Source organism: Myotis davidii, unplaced genomic scaffold (genome assembly GCF_000327345.1).
Source record: "Myotis davidii unplaced genomic scaffold, ASM32734v1 scaffold624, whole genome shotgun sequence".
In the NCBI taxonomy this organism is placed as follows: Eukaryota; Metazoa; Chordata; class Mammalia; order Chiroptera; family Vespertilionidae; genus Myotis; species Myotis davidii.
In genome coordinates, this window is record NW_006295731.1 from 592,019 (window position 1) to 607,919 (window position 15,901).

The window sequence follows — 15,901 nt, forward strand, 5'->3', positions numbered from 1 at the left end:
TGGATTCCTGTCTCTTTCAAAATGTTCCCAAGGTCTCCTCCTGCGCTTGTCCGTTGTGAGCCCAATAGTTGGCTCACCAGGCCTCACCACACTTATGCCCTGGCACCTGCTCCTAATAGACTATCAACTTAGTCTTTTCTTGGTGTCTGTCACACCCAGTTCCATTCCATCTCCCATAACGGAATAGAAGCATCTCCTTTCTGCTGCCTCCACTCCCCTGCTGCTGCACCCAAGCTTTAGATAGGTGAATGTTATTAATTTTTAATTACTTCTCTCACCTATTTACTAATTGGTTCTAATGATGTCCCAGTCATGACCAGTCAACAAGGTGGGCGGGGCTGCGGGGGTGGGACTCCAGGTCACGTGATTTTGCCCTGCCCAGGCAGACTCCCCCACGACCCCACAGCCAAATCCCAAAGCAGACCCAGGGTTACTAAACTTTACTGGAGCTGCTCCCCACATCCCCACCCCCTGCCCCAGGACCACACTGCCTGCAGCAGGGAACCCTGGCAGCCAACAGGCAGGTGGCTGGGGAGAGCCGAGTGAGGTGGGGGTGGCAGGGAGCCACAGAGGGGCAGGGCAACTGGAGCCAAGTTCCTGGGGATCTGAGGAGAGTGCCTGATAGGAGCCCGACTGCCAAGAAGGAAGAGGAAGCGGCCATGGAAAGCTCTTCCAATCCCCCAGCACCGACATCCTACACCAGCCCCCGCACACCCAGGGGACAAGGGAGGCTAACAGGACTAGAAGAAGACTCAGCCTCAGGGGTAACTGCAGCCCGCACCTCCAACTCCTGATCTCTTCCCCCTGCCATGGGTGGCCACAGCAATAATAGCACGCCAGTGAGGACCCGTCAGTGCCCCGAGGCACCCTGGCCCTGAGGCCCATCGCGGCCAGTCCCCCTCCGCTGGGGCCAGGCATGCCTCTCCTCCTTCAACTCCATACCTGGGTGGAGGCAGGCCCAAGTGACCCCCAGGGTCAGACCCATCCCCACCCCCACCCCCACAGCAGCGGTGCCTTTTCTGCAGTGAAAGCACAAAACCTGCCCTCCTAGCCTGTCCGGCCCCGCCCTGGCCCTGCCCACATCCCACTCCAGGAGATCAGAGCCCCACCCTGAGCACTTACAGCTGTGAAATGGCCACATTTAAATAATGGCACCAAGTGGGGAGGTTTGACAGTTACTCCCCCTTTGGCCTTGCTGCCCCCCTAGCACCCCCTAGCGCCTCCCTGGCCAGCGCCTTGAGGAACAACCACTGCTACAGGGCTGCTGGACAGAACCTGCCCCTCCAAGGCCTGCCAAATCCTCTGCAAACCTTCAAAACCTACAGTTCCAGGAAACAATCATGCCCCCCTCTCCTAATCAGCATCTGCTACTTGCAAGGGTATCCATGGGCAGTTGGGGGTGATCAGGCCAGCAGGCAGAGTGCTTAGGGGTGATCAGGCAGGCAGGCAGGTGAGTGGTTAGGAGCCAGCAGTCCCGAATTGCAAGAGGGATGTCCAAATGCTGGTTTAGGCCTGATCCCACAGGGCCTAAACCAGGAGTAGGACATCCCCCAGGGAGTCCCAGATTGGAGACAGTGCAAGCCAGGCTGAGGGACAGTCTCCCCTCCCCCGTGCACGAATTTCATGCACCAGGCCACTAGTACATCCTAATAAAAGGGTAATATGCAAATTGACCGAATAGAAGAACAACTGGTTGCCATGACATTCACTGACTACCAGGGGGCAGACGCTTAATGCAGGAGCTGCCCCTGGTGGTCAGTGCACTCCCACAGGGGGAACGGTCGTTCAGCCAGATGCTGGGCCCACAGCTGGCGAGCACAGCAGCTGTGGTGGGAGCCTCTCCAGCCTCTGTGGAAGCTCTAAGGATGTCCAAATGCCAGCTTAGGCCCACTCCCTGTGGGGAATGGGCCTAAGCTATCAGTCACACATCACCCCAGGGCTCCCAGCCAGTGAGAGGGCACAGGCTGGGATGAGGGACCCCGCCCCCCCCCCCGCCTAGTGTATGAATTTTGTGCATCAGGCCTCTAGCATATAGATGCATGAAACTTTCTTGATCCACTCAGTTGTTGATGGACTGATCTTCATGCTTTCTTTTTTCTCTAACTTAGTTCTATTTATTATATTCATTACTTATTTGATATCATATTACTTGTTTGCTTCTTGTTTCCCTCCATCACTAGAATGTAAACTCCATGAAACCAGGGACTTGTTCTGCCTTATTTACTGCTATATACCTACTGCATAGAACATAGTTAGTGCTCAGAAATATTTTTTAGGTAAAAATTCTCTTCCTAGAGGACCAGTACAATAAGATGGTGGATGGATAACATGGATTGGTCAAGAGAGTATTTATCTGTGATCTTGTCTTGATTAGTGTCTGCTCTGGGTTATCTAAGTGTATTCTGTTTCCAAATACATTCACTTTCCAGATTGGGGGTTGAAAATTAAAGTCTTCAGGGGCTATGCAAATATTTAAACTTTTAAAAAATGAGGGCTGGATATTAGAAATAACAAAACACAGGTCACAGAATATATTCATTGCTTTAAAGAGGCAGTCACTACTCTTTTCTAGAAGATCATTGCCATGCTGGCTGGAATGTGAACACAGGGATATGAGAACTTCAGCGTTTTCAAGTGAAGTGAAAGACTGAATATAAAATCATTTTATTTTCTAAATATTTTTCTCTACCTTTCTGAAACATTATATAAATCAAAAACTTTTTTACTCACAGTATATCAGTTTTTACTCTGTTCTAGGTAGCAGTTAAATTTTTTTCACAGTGCTTTGTAGAATGATAAAGTTCATATTCCCTTACTCCATTCAACTTAGGGGCTCACTACAATATGGAGGAGATCCAGAAAACAAACAAACAAACAAACAAAACCACTATGGCTATGCACAGACATTTTTTAGAAAATATTTGTGTTGATTTCAGAGATAAAGGGAGAGGGGGAGAGAGATAGAAACATAGATGATAAGAGAGAATCATTGATCAGCTATCTCCTGCATGCCCCACACCGGATGTGGAACCCACAACCTAAGCATGTGCCCTGACCGGGAATAGAACTATGACCTTCTGGATCATAGGTTGATGCTCAACCACTGGGCCATGCCAGCTGGCCTCCAACATTTTAAATCAGACAAAGATCTGGCTGGTCTTGTAAAACTTCAGATATTTCCTTTGGGGATGAATACAGAGTTTCTCACATCATAGCCTAGCCTCAGTAGCTGTAGTTTTTCCACCTAGAATATGAATATGGCTTGTTTCACAGAGCAATAACTTGCTGATGAGCTATGAGTCAAATATAAAAATACAAGTGATCACTATGAAGAAGAAGCATTTGATGAATCTTTCATAAACTGAAAAGGCCTTTCCTAAAATAAAAAACTCATGTCTAATATATCCAGTTAACAAGGTCAGGCTTTCCCCAAGCAAGAGGTTTTACCTATGCATCTTCTACCTATACTACCACTTCATTACTCTCTGATAAACTATTTGACAATAGGTAGAACTAACATTTCAGTAAGATGGTCATAATATTTTTTGGGGGGGATTGAACAAAGACTCTAAACTGATGCTAAAGAAATTATGATAATTATTCCTTCTCTGTGCATACTCTCTTTCCAAAAAGTTAAGCATATCACTGAACAGAGAATATTTTTCATCCTCTCTTTAGCCTCTCTCTCTCTCTCTTCATTCCCAGTGCTACTGTTCCAGTTTGAAATCCCAACCTATCTAAGAAACCCTCAGGTGGAATATCCTAACCTGATTCCCAATTTATGAGCAAGCTCAAAATATTTCTAACCTTCTCTCTCTCCAGTCCCTTGGCTTCATCTTCTATTTGTCTCAGTCTATAATGGCTGATCTTTATGATCAAATTTAAAAAAAGTAGTTGAATTTAAACTAAGAAGATTAAAAAGAACTACAATTGTACTTTATGTGTCTAGAAAGAGTTACAATCCCATAAATATTTGCTTTTATGGCTATAGTTATTTTTGTGAAGTGTGTGCAAGACACAGTGCAAATAAAATGGCTTTAACTTTCTCAGTCAGGAAATATCCCTAGAAGTATAGACCTTTCTGAGATGGAAAATGGAAGTTGAAAACAGAAGACAAAATAAAAGCCAGATGTCATCTGGGTGATGGCACTTCTGCCCTCTGATTATAGGATACATGCTTTCTTTTTAATGTGACTGCCTGGACTGAATCAAAGAATACTGGTTGAGTCTCAGGAACTAGATCCACAGTTTTCAACATAAACAGCCATCATTAGGTAATATATTTAAAAAACATTTTTGTGCCCTAACCGGTTTGGCTCAATGGATAGAGCGTCGGCCTGCGGACTCAAAGGTACCAGGTTCGATTCTGATCAAGGGCATATACCTTGGTTGTGGGCACATACACAGTGGGGAGTGTTCAGGAGGCAGCTGATCGATCTTTCTCTCTCATCAATGTTTCTAGCTCTCTATCCCTCTCCCTTCCTCTCTGTAAAAAATCAATAAAATACATTTTTTAAAGAAAGAATGCATAATATATCCCTAGCTGGTTTTGCTCAGTAGATAAAACATCGCCCTGTGGACTAAAGGGTCCCAGGTTGGATTCCCGTTAAGGGCATATTCCCTGGTTGTGTCCTTGATTCCCAGTATGGCTTGTGCCAGAGGCAGCCAACCAGTGATTCTCACTCATCATTGACGTTTCTACCTCTCTCTCCCTTTCCCTTCCTCTTTGAAATCAATACAAACATATTTTAAAAATGCATAATATATTTACTGTAAGTCATGTGTTCTCAAGAAACATTAACAATATGGAGGAACAGGGAAAAGAATTTCAATGTCACTTTCTAGGATGGAGCTTGTAAAGCTGTAGTGTAAGCCAAAAAGACTTGAATTTGAACTTAGCATATCTGGCTCAAGTCCCATCTTGGCCACTTCTTAAGTGTATAATTTGGGTAAGTGAATTAAACTACTGGGTTTCAGATTCACCTATAAATTTGGACCAATACTTCTTACCCTCAAGGTTTACTTAAAGAATACAGTAGTTGAAAAAATTTTAAATCTATAATACACATTAATTATATTGTATACTGTATATTTTTTTCTTCTGAATCTTAATCTAAATGGTTATATTGAGCATGACTAATTTCTCTCTTTTTAAAAATTCTTTAAAGTATTACATATGTCTCCCTTTTTCCCCATTGACCCCTCCCTGGTCATCCCCCCACAACACACACACACACATACACATATGCTCTCACTCCCCTACTCTCTGTGTCCATGGGTTATGCTTATATGCATGCATACACCTCTTTTGGTTTCTCTCTCTCTCTCTCTCTCTCTCTCTCTCTCTCTCACACACACACACACACACACACACACACACACACTCGCCTTCTGTCTGAGGTTGGATGGTCTGTTTGATGCTTCTAATTGCTCTTAAATAATAAGGCTTTATAGAAACAAGCGACAGTCCCAGGGAAGGTTGATGATATAGTTGTCAAGAAACCTTAAAAAGTGGCAGTCAGTCATGGTAATAAGTTTTATTTTAAAAGTTCCCCAGAATTGATCCATCCAGGGAGGCTGATTGATGTCAACCAAACTCATAAGCAACTAATGTATAAACTAGAATGCCACTCCCTTTTCTAGTTTATAGCTATATGGTAAGCTGAATTAGTAATAAAAGTGTCACTTAGTAATTATGCAATTAGATTAAGGGGAGATTAGGTAACTTTTAGTTGATTTTATCTATATTATATTGAGACCAATGAATGTCCCTGTCTCACAGTGGAAAATATATATATATAGCCTGGTGTCTTTCAGATTCAGTATTTCTAGTCTGGACATTGCTGAATTCACATTCTGAATTTTCCTCTGACTTCCCATTTCTCTTAATTTCATGATACTTTACCCTCTTTGTATGATATACCCTAGATTTCTTAATATCATGAATTAAGTTATAGGTTAGTCATTTTCCCTGAGCCTGGTGTACATTATGTGTCCTTATGTTACAGGTTGGTTTAATTGTTGGAACCCCAAGAGGTGCAGGGGTGCCCCACTGGAGCAGCCTGAGGCTGCTATCAGGTAGCCTGGTGTTAGCTGAATAGGAATGGTTATTCACCTGGATATTTCATTATCATTCTCTTTTAGCCTCTCAGGGCATATTATATCACATATATATTATAGCCACTTATTCAAATAAGTAGGGGAAATGGATAAGCTAATTCCCCTGCTTACCTTCTATTGAATTATGTTCTCATAGGCTTAAATTAAACAGTTAAATCCTGCAAGCTTGTTAGATTTTATTTGATTCTGTGAATAATTTTATGATGCTGTTCTATAGGAGAATGGGGTTTGTGGCCTAAAAAGTACTAGGTTTTAATCTTTCTAAGCCAGTAATAGAATTTAACAGAAAAGACAAAATCTTGGTCCTAGACCCAGAAAAAAGGCAGCTTTAATCATTTCCTGAAACACAACTAAATCAACAGTATATATGTGAGATTCACCCATGTTCAAAGCAAATTGGGAGTGACTATTCCTTTGTATATAGACTTATCACTTTCTTTTTTAAATTATTTATTGCTTAAAGTATTACAAAGGCTATTACATATGTCTCCTTTTTTCCCCCGCCCTTGACTATCCCCTGGACTCCCCTACCCCTCAGTGTCTTATGTCCATTGGTTATGCTTATATGCATGCATACCAGTCCTTCGGTTGATCTCTTACCCCTCCCCCCCTCACTTTCAAGAGTAAACTTACTCCAATCTTTAGAGGAGAGTAAATTTTACAAATATTTGATTTACACAAATGTAATAAAAACAAAGCTACTTACTGCATTAAACAAGAGTCTTCTGGAAAGAGAAAGAGAATGTGTTGTATACTAGTATTTTACAGACCAGATTTATGACATGATCTCAAGCATTACTTATTTCATTACCTTTTCCTGTTTATTATGTTTCTTCCAGATTTAATCTACAAAATTGAGCTTGCAGGAGGTGTAGGAGCAATCCTCCTTCTCTTTGTACTGTTCGTGATCATCTACAAATGCTACAATATTGAACTGATGCTCTTCTACAGACAGCATTTTGGAGATGATGAAACTACTGATGGTAAGCTGTTTCCTATTGTTCAAGTTCAGTTAAAAGGCCTGAAGATGTGCTTAACTAGTGTTGCTCAGTGGTTGAGCACAGACCCATGCACCAGGAGATCACTGATTCCATTCCAGGTCAGGGCCCACGCCCGGGTTGCAGGCTCAATCCCCAGCAAGGGGCATGCAGGAGGCAGCCTATGGATGGTGATGCATCAGTTCTATCTCTCCTTCCATCTCCCTTCTTCTCTCTCTAAAACAAACAAACAAACAAAAAAAGAAACAAAAAACAAACAAAAAGAAACTCAACAAAAACATATTTTTTTTTAAAAAAAAGGGCATGAATCTGTGATTATGTAAGAGAATATCCCTATTCTTAGGAAATGCATGAAGAAACATTTACAATTAAAGGATTATTACTAATGCAACCTATTCACAAATAGTTCAGGAAAATTTTACTTATCTATCAAGAAAGAGAGCAAAGGGTAGAAAATATTAACAGTAGATGAATCTGGGTAAAGGATATATGGGTGTTCTTTGAAATAGTTTTATTTTTGTAATGTTCCTGTACATTTTAAATTATTTCCAATTAAACAGTTTAACAAGGAGACATTAGTTGGTCAGTATAAAAAACAATTGCTGTCAAAGCTCTTTACCTTGCTAAGAAACAAATTAAAAATCAATTCCATCCCTAGCTGGTTTGGCTAAGTGGATATATCATCAGCCTGCAGACTAAAGGGTCTCGTGTTCAATTCTGGTCAAGGGAAGATACCTCTCAGGGCGTGTACCAGAGGCAACCAATCAATGAGTCTCTCTCTCACATCGATGTTTCTCACTGTCTCTCCCCATCCCTTCCACTCTATAATAAATCAATTTCATTTTCCCATAGGAAATTCAAATTTAGATATAGAAAATTTTAGCCATTCTTCATTTTATTAATTTTATTGGTTGACATCTTATATCATAAAGAGGTAATATGCAAATTGACCGTCACACCCTCACACAAGATGGCCACCCCCATGGTCAAAAGATGGCCACCACAAGATGGCTGGCAGGGGAGGGCAGTTGGGGGTGATTGGGATGACAGGGGAGCAGTTAGGCATCAATCAGGCTGGCAGGCAGAAGCATTTAGGGGCAATCAGGCAGGTGAGCGGTTGGAAGCCAGCAGTTCCTGGATTGTGAGAGGGAATGTCCAACTGCTGGTTTAGACCCAATCCTGGATTGGAGAAGGTGCAGGCTGGGCTGAGGGACACCCCCCTATGCATGAATTTCGTGCACTGGGCCTCTAGTTGTCTAATAAGATTACATAGGTTTCAAGTATATGTTTCTATAATACATGTTCTGTATATTGTATTATATGCCCACCACTCAAAACCAAATCATCTTTTGTCAACATCTATTTGTCCCCCATTATTGGTTCTAATCCCCACTCCCCTCTCTCTGGTAACTACCATACTGTTGTCTGTGTCTGAGGTTTTGTACTTTTGTATTTCATTTTTGTTCATCTGTTGCTTTAAGTTTTAAATCCCACATATAAGTGAAATCGTATGGTCCTTAACTTTTTCTGTCTGACTTATTTTGTTTAGCATATTTTCAAGGTCCATACATGTTGTGACAAATGGTAGTATTTCATCTTTTCTTATGGCTGAGTAGTATTCCCTTGCATATAAGTACCATATCTTCTTTATGCAATCATCTATCAAAGGACACTTCAGTTTTTTAAAAATATTTTGGCCACTGAAAATAATTCTGCAATGAACATAAGTATGTGTATGTCTTTGGGAAAATGTTTTTAAATTTTTCAAGTTGATACCCAGAGGATGGGTTGCTCGGTCACATGGTAACTCTATTCTTAACTGTTTTAGGAACCTCCATCCATACTCTTTTCCACAGTGGCTATTCCAGGAGCCTAAAACCTATAATGGATAAAAGAAAGCCTCTTTCATAAATGATGCTGGGAAAATTGGAAAGCCATATGGAAACGAACAAAACTAGATTACAGTGTGTCCCCAAATACAAAAATTAAATCAAAATGGATTGAAACCCTGAATATAATATATGAAACAATAAATTCCATAGAAGAAAACATAATTGCTAAACTTATATACCTTGGTCTCAGAGCAGATTTTATGAATTTGACCTAAAAGGCAAGGGAAGAAAGAGATAATTATGTTAAGGGAAATAAGCCAATCAGAGAAAAACAAGTATCACATGATCTTACTTATATATGGAATCTAATGAACAAAATAACTGACAAACAAAATAGGTCCAGAGGCATGGATGCATGGGACAGACTGACAGATCTCAGAAGAGAGGAGTTGTGGGAGGGCAGGAAGAGATAACCAAATAAATTATATACATACATGCATAGCACAAGGACATAGACAATAGCGTGGTGGAGGCCTGGGATGTGGCTGGGGCTGCATGGTGGGGGGCAAAGGTGGGTGGAAATGGGGGATATATGTAATACAGTCAATAATAAAACTAAATTTTAAAAAGGCAAAAATAAATGAGTGGGACTATATCAAACTAAGAAGCTTCTGCACAGCAAAAGAAATTGACAAAAAAAAGCAAACAACTGAGTGGGAGAAGATGTTTGCAAACAACAGATTCAACAAGGGATTAATATCCAAAATATATAAATATTTATATATTTATCTACATCTCAATATCAATATCTACATCTCAATACCAAATGAACAAACACTCCAGTTAAAAATTGACAGAGGAGTTGAACAGACACTTCTCCCAAGAAGATATACAAATGGCCAACAGATATATGAAAAGATGCTCAACTTCACTAGCTATTAGGGACATGCAAATCAAAACTACAGGATTCCTTTCATCACCATTTATCCTCCCTATACCATCCCTCTTCTCCATTAATCACCATTCTGTTGTCTGTGTCTATGATGTTTTTTGTTTTTGCTTATACCTTCATCTATTTCACCTAGTCCCACAACCCAGCTTCCCTCTGATAACTGCAAGTCTGTTCTGAGTCTGTTCCTATTTTGTTAGTTTATTTGCTCCATTAGATTCCACACATCAGAACACACAATATAATATACAAATGATGTATTTTAGAATTGTATACCCAAAACCTATATAATTTTATTAACCAATCTCACCCCAATAAATTCAATAAAATAGAAGAAAACCTACAATGAGATACTGTTGCCGAAGGAATTAATGGGTAAGATTTCTCAGACATGAGTGGGAATAAGGTTCTTGGGGTACTGCTAAAATAAAATTTTTCAAAAGCCCCACAAGAGGATGAGATGTGAACAAAGACTTTATTTGCATGAAGTTACATTTCTCTGGTTCCAAAGTCCACTGGCCCTAAAGCCAGTCCTAGAAAAGGTGCAGTTGAGGTTCCAGCAGATCTAGAAGCAAGGCCAGTGACTAGAGTTTCCATTCCATGTTGCAGTCAGGTGTGGTTCAGCATCCAGGTGTGATTATGGGTAACCACCTTCTCACTTCACTCATACTTTACTGGGCATGCATCTATACTGATTTTATCCAGTCCCTTCCCCCATCGATAATCAGGGAACAAATTTAGAGAATGTTAAATGCATCTTTTTTAGAAAAGCTGTATAAATGGCATGACTTTATGTAGCCTTCCCTTTCCTCCTTTCCTGTTAAATAATAACCAGGATATTACAACAGCATCAATACCACCTTACACCTGTTAGAATGGTGATTATCAACCAGACAAGTAATAACAAGTGTTGAAGATGATGTGGAGGAAAAAGAACCCTCATTCTCTGCTGGTAGAAATGTAAACTGGTATAGCCATTATGGAAAACAGGATGGAGTTGCTTAGCCCTTCTTTTTATTTTTAATCTTTATTTTTGATATTATTACAGATGTCCCTCTTTCCCCCCCCTCATTGTCCCCTTCCACCAGGATCCCACCCTTTTCCAGGCCTTTGACAACCTATTGTCTGTATTCATAGGTAATGCATACATGCATATAAGATCTTTGCCACATCTCTTTCTGCTCCCCCACCCTCCTTTCCTCTGAGAATCATCAGTTTGTTTCATTTCCATACCGCTGATTCTATTTATTCTATTTTATTCACCAGTTTATTCTTCTGTTCATTAGATTTCTTATTAGTTTAGTTTGATTTTTAGATTCAAATGATGATAGGGATGTACTTGTTTCCATTTTGTTGTTCAAATTTTTTATCTTTATATTTTTCTTCTTCTTCCTCTTCCTAAAGAATAGCCTTCAAAATTTCACATAATACTGGTTTGGTGGTAATGAACCCCTTTAGCTTTTTCTTGACTCTGAAGCTCTTTATCTGACAGTCAATTCTAAATGATAGCTTTGCTGGGTAGAGTAATCTTGATTGTAGATCCTTGCTATTCATCACTTTGAATATTTCTTGCCACTCCCTTCTGGCCTGCATAGTTTCTGTTGAGAAATCAGCTGACAGTCATATGGGTATTCACTTGTAGGTAACTAAGTGCTCTTCTCTTGCAGCTTTTAAGATATTCTCTTTGTCTTTAGCCCTTGGCATTTTAATTATGATGTGTCTTGGTGTGGTCCTCTTTGGGTTTCTATTATTTGGTACTCTCTGTGCTTCCTGGACTTGTAAGTCTATTTCTTTTGTTGCAGACGACCAGAGAAAAACGAAGCCATGCTTAGAGAAAGGGAGTTACATTTTATTATTAAACTAGAGGCCCGATGCACAAAAATTTGTGGCATTCAGGGTGCGGGCCCTCAGCATTTCCTGTGCCCTCTCTAAGCTGGCAATCAGACATCCCTCTGGCAGCCCAGGAACCCTCAAAGGATGTCCACTTGCCAGTGGGGAGCAGGCCTAGATGCAGCCGGACATCCTTAGTGCTGCTGAGGAGGCAGGAGAGGTTCCCACCACCACCTCTGTACTGGCAGCCATCAGCCTGACTTGTGGCTGAGCAGAGCTTCACCCATGTGGTAGCATACTGACCACCAGAGGGCAACTCCTGCGCGACGACTGAAAAAGAACATTTTGTGAAAACGAGTATACACGTTTCTGCCGGGGAAGGGGTTAATTTGCATAGTCACTCTTGATTGGCTGGTGGGCGTGGCTTGTGGTCATGACTTGAGTGTAGAGGAGGGATGGTTAATTTGCATGTTTCTCTTTTATTATATAGGATTCTGTGCAGGCCCAGAGAAAAATGTGTCTTAAAATTCTGGGCCACCAAAAATGGAGGAAACTCCTCTATTTATACTTTCCAGCCTTTTGTCTCCCAAATTTGGAATGAGACTTCTGGGCCTCCTGAGAAAGAAGGCCTGTGTGCTGGGAAGGGGCCATGAGACCATATCTCAAGGCCTGGCCTGGTGTCAGAACTGACAACTCTGTCTGGGGCATAGTTTACAGCCTCTATGGAATGGGAGTAGTCTTATTTTCCTTATTATTTAAGCAAGCAAGCATTACAGAAGACATACTATCAGGGTTAAAATTTCAAACAGCAGTTTTTATATAAGATGGATGCTTCACTTTCACCAGGAAGGGAAAGTTTTCTGTCATTCTTTCTTCAAATAGGTTTTCAATTTATTGCTCTCCTCCTTCTGGCACCCCCATAATGCAAATGTTGATACTCTCAAAGTTGTCCCAGAGGCGCCTTACTCTATACAGTGGGGCCTTGACTTACGAGTGTCCCGACTAACGAGTTTCTCAAGATATGAGCCGTCTCTTGGCCAATTTTTTGCTTTGAGTTGCGAGCTAAAATTCGGGTTATGAGCCAGCTTCAGATACCCGACCGCTAGTTAGCCCAGTGAATGTCACAGTGAACACCACAACATCAGCCCAGCATCACGTCTCACTCGTTCACTTTTTGATTTGACATACGAGTAATTTGAGTTATGAGCTCCATCATGGGATGGATTAAACTCATAAGTCAAGGTCCCACTGTATTCATATTTTTAGATTCTTTTTTTCTTTTTCCTCTTCTGCTTGGGTGTATTGTTGCTTCCTCATATTTCAAATCATTGATTTGATTCTCAGAATCCTCTACTGTTGAATCCCTGTATATTATTATTTATTTCAGTCAGTGTATGCTTAATTTCAATTTTTTGAAGGTTTCTAGAAGTTTCTTGAGTAACATTATAACCATGGTTTTGACCTCTATATCCAGTATTTTGCTTTCTTCCATTTCTTTCATTTGTGACATGTTTCTTTGTCTCCACATTTTGGCTGCTTCCCTGTGTTTGTTTCTATGTATTGGGTAGAGCTGCTATGTCTCCTTGAGTAGGTAGAGTGGCCTTGTAAAGTAGATGTTCTATAGGGCCCAGTGAACCCCTTTATGAGCTGTGAGCACAGGCTGGTTGTTGTTGAGACTTGATTGCTGTTGATGCCACTGGCAGGAATTGACCTCCCGGCTAATTGGCTGTGAGGACCAGCTGTGACTACAGTAGAAGAGCTGCTGTGGAGGAGTCACCCCTGTGGAGCAGGACTTGCTTCAGTGGGGCTTTGGTGATAACTGAGTCTGCCCCTTGAGTGTGTCCCTTATGGATGTATAGTGTTGTAATCTGGTATGGTCTCACACTGACCATTGGGTACACTGGCTCTTGGGTTTCTACGGAGGTGCAAAGTCAGCCACTGCCTCAGGTCACCCAAAAAGGGCTACAGAGAGATCTGAAGATTCCTCCTCTTTGTATCAGATTTGTAAGGGGCCATAGGAGGCCCAGCTATGAAGCAAGGCAAGCTAGTGCTGGTGCCGGGTCTTGGGCCTTTTATTGATAGGTTTGGGGATCCCTGTCCCAGCTACAGCTTGTTTGAGAGGTTTTAGCCTGAGAAAGGACAGGCCATTAATATGCAAAAGCAGCTGCACACAGCTTGAATGAGGTTGTAAATTGGATGAGATGAGGTCTTCGGGAATCACCAGGTCAGAGCAAACAGGAATGGCTGCCAGTCAGCTCTGTGACTGGACTGGTCCTAGCATAGGAACAATAATCCCTGTGAGCACCTCTATCTGGGAGAAAACTGCTCTAGAGTTCCTGCCCTGATGCCAGACAATCCAGTTCCTCCCCATTTGTGTCTGTGTTCCCCAGAGTCTCACCCTGCTGCTGGAGCTCAGAGGAAGCAAGACCTTGTAAGTTCTGTTTGTGGTGCTGGCCTTTTAAGAGGAACAGCTTGGTCTCCAGCAGCCTCTGTGTCACTGAGCCACAATCCACACTGGTTTTTCCAGCTCGTGGTTCTTACTACCCGTAGGGACTTCTTTTCCCAGCTCTGGGACTCTGGCCTGGGGGTCTGGTGTGGGACTTGGACCTCTTGCTCCTCAAGGTGTCCTTTGCAGGATGAATTCCTTCCTGATTAAAAAAGCAGCACACATGGGTGCTGGACCAGCTCATTCAGCACCTCTGCACCTCCTACCAGTCTCAGCATGCTTTCTTCTTCACTTCTCTAGTTGTAGGACTTCATTTAGCCAGCTTTCCAGAATTTTCGGATGATGGTTGTTCTGTATTTTAGTTGTAATTTGATGTGGTGTGGGAGGTGGCTAGTACCAGCATTTACCTACACCACCACCTTCCTGGATTCTCTAGCTTAGCCATTCTTGACATCTATAAAAAAAAAAAAAAACTCATTGAAGAAACTGATTAAAAAAGCATGAAAATACTATTTCCAAAGCTTGAGGTACATCTATCCCACATATTTTTGATGATTATAGCACCATTATCAAAGGTGAATTAAAAGGATAGAATTCAGAGTGTGGCCTATAATTTTCTTGTTTTCCATTTATGGCCCTTAGAAATATTATGGCTCTTTAATATCAATAAAGCATTTTATTGATCCTTGTTTCTTTGAAAATACAAAAATGATTTAATTTTTTCAAGAAAACAAATTGATATTTCCATTGAATACCAATAAAAAATCATGGCATGTCACTTCATGTGCATAAAATACTCACCCAAAAACTACTTTAAGCCTTGGAATATGTGTGCGAAATGCCTTAGGTAAGCCAATATAAAAAGAAGTCCAATTGTAAGTCATCATTTTAAAAAGGCTGGTTTAATTCTTAGTTTTTTATTATATTTAAATTACAAAGGTTAGAGATTTTATTATTTTAAGATCACAGTCTTTCCTCAAAATAGATGGGTTTATTATTTTGTTTTATTTTTATAGTGATAGAAGAAGGGGAGGGTGGTGACTGTAACATCAAATTTTTTTAGGAATCTTTAATTTAGTTTTTATTGCTACTATTAATGTAAACAAAGATATTAGTGGGCTTTAATTGACTTTTATGTTTTCACAGTAATTTAGAAAAATGATGTTCAATGAGTACATATGCATTCTCATTATCAAAGTAGTGTATTTACTCAACAGTTATAGCAGCCCATTTAAAAGTTTTATAAATATTTATTGAGACATATCTTCAAAATGGGAAATTAGAGTCTGTTCTGAGCACAATTACATGCTCCAACAATATACTAGGTATATGAAAATTTGTTCACTTACCCTCAGTTTTTATACACAACAATTAATATTTAAAAACCTGAGTTTTTACCTGTGCACATAAAATAAGTAAATAAAATATGTGACTGAGGAAAATGTCTCTGGTTCCCAAGTACCAATAAGTGGTTAAAATATCCACTTAGGAATGGAAAAGATGCATTGTCTATATGAAAGAATATGAAAAGAAGGCTCCTGTAATTCATTTGTTTTGAGTCTTTTTTTTTAATTGCTCTTTAACTCACTGCAATATGATCTGTACCTGTCTCCCATCATACACACACACACACACACACAAACTAAATCTTTTAAGAAATAATGTTCTCTGTCAATACATGCATATTTTTCTGATATTTTCAAGTATTATTATTGTTTAATTTATT

The 15,901-nt window shown here is 40.6% G+C and overlaps 1 protein-coding gene across 1 annotated transcript in view; it reads left to right on the top strand.

The window, feature by feature from the left end:
- IL1RAPL2 (interleukin 1 receptor accessory protein like 2) overlaps positions 1-15,901 on the top strand; it is a 641,810-nt gene that overhangs the window by 579,920 nt on the left and 45,989 nt on the right. The window contains exon 5 of the mRNA XM_006770363.2: positions 6,960-7,103. Within this exon, the coding sequence (XP_006770426.1) occupies positions 6,960-7,103 (144 nt within the window). The remainder of the gene's footprint in view (positions 1-6,959; positions 7,104-15,901) is intronic.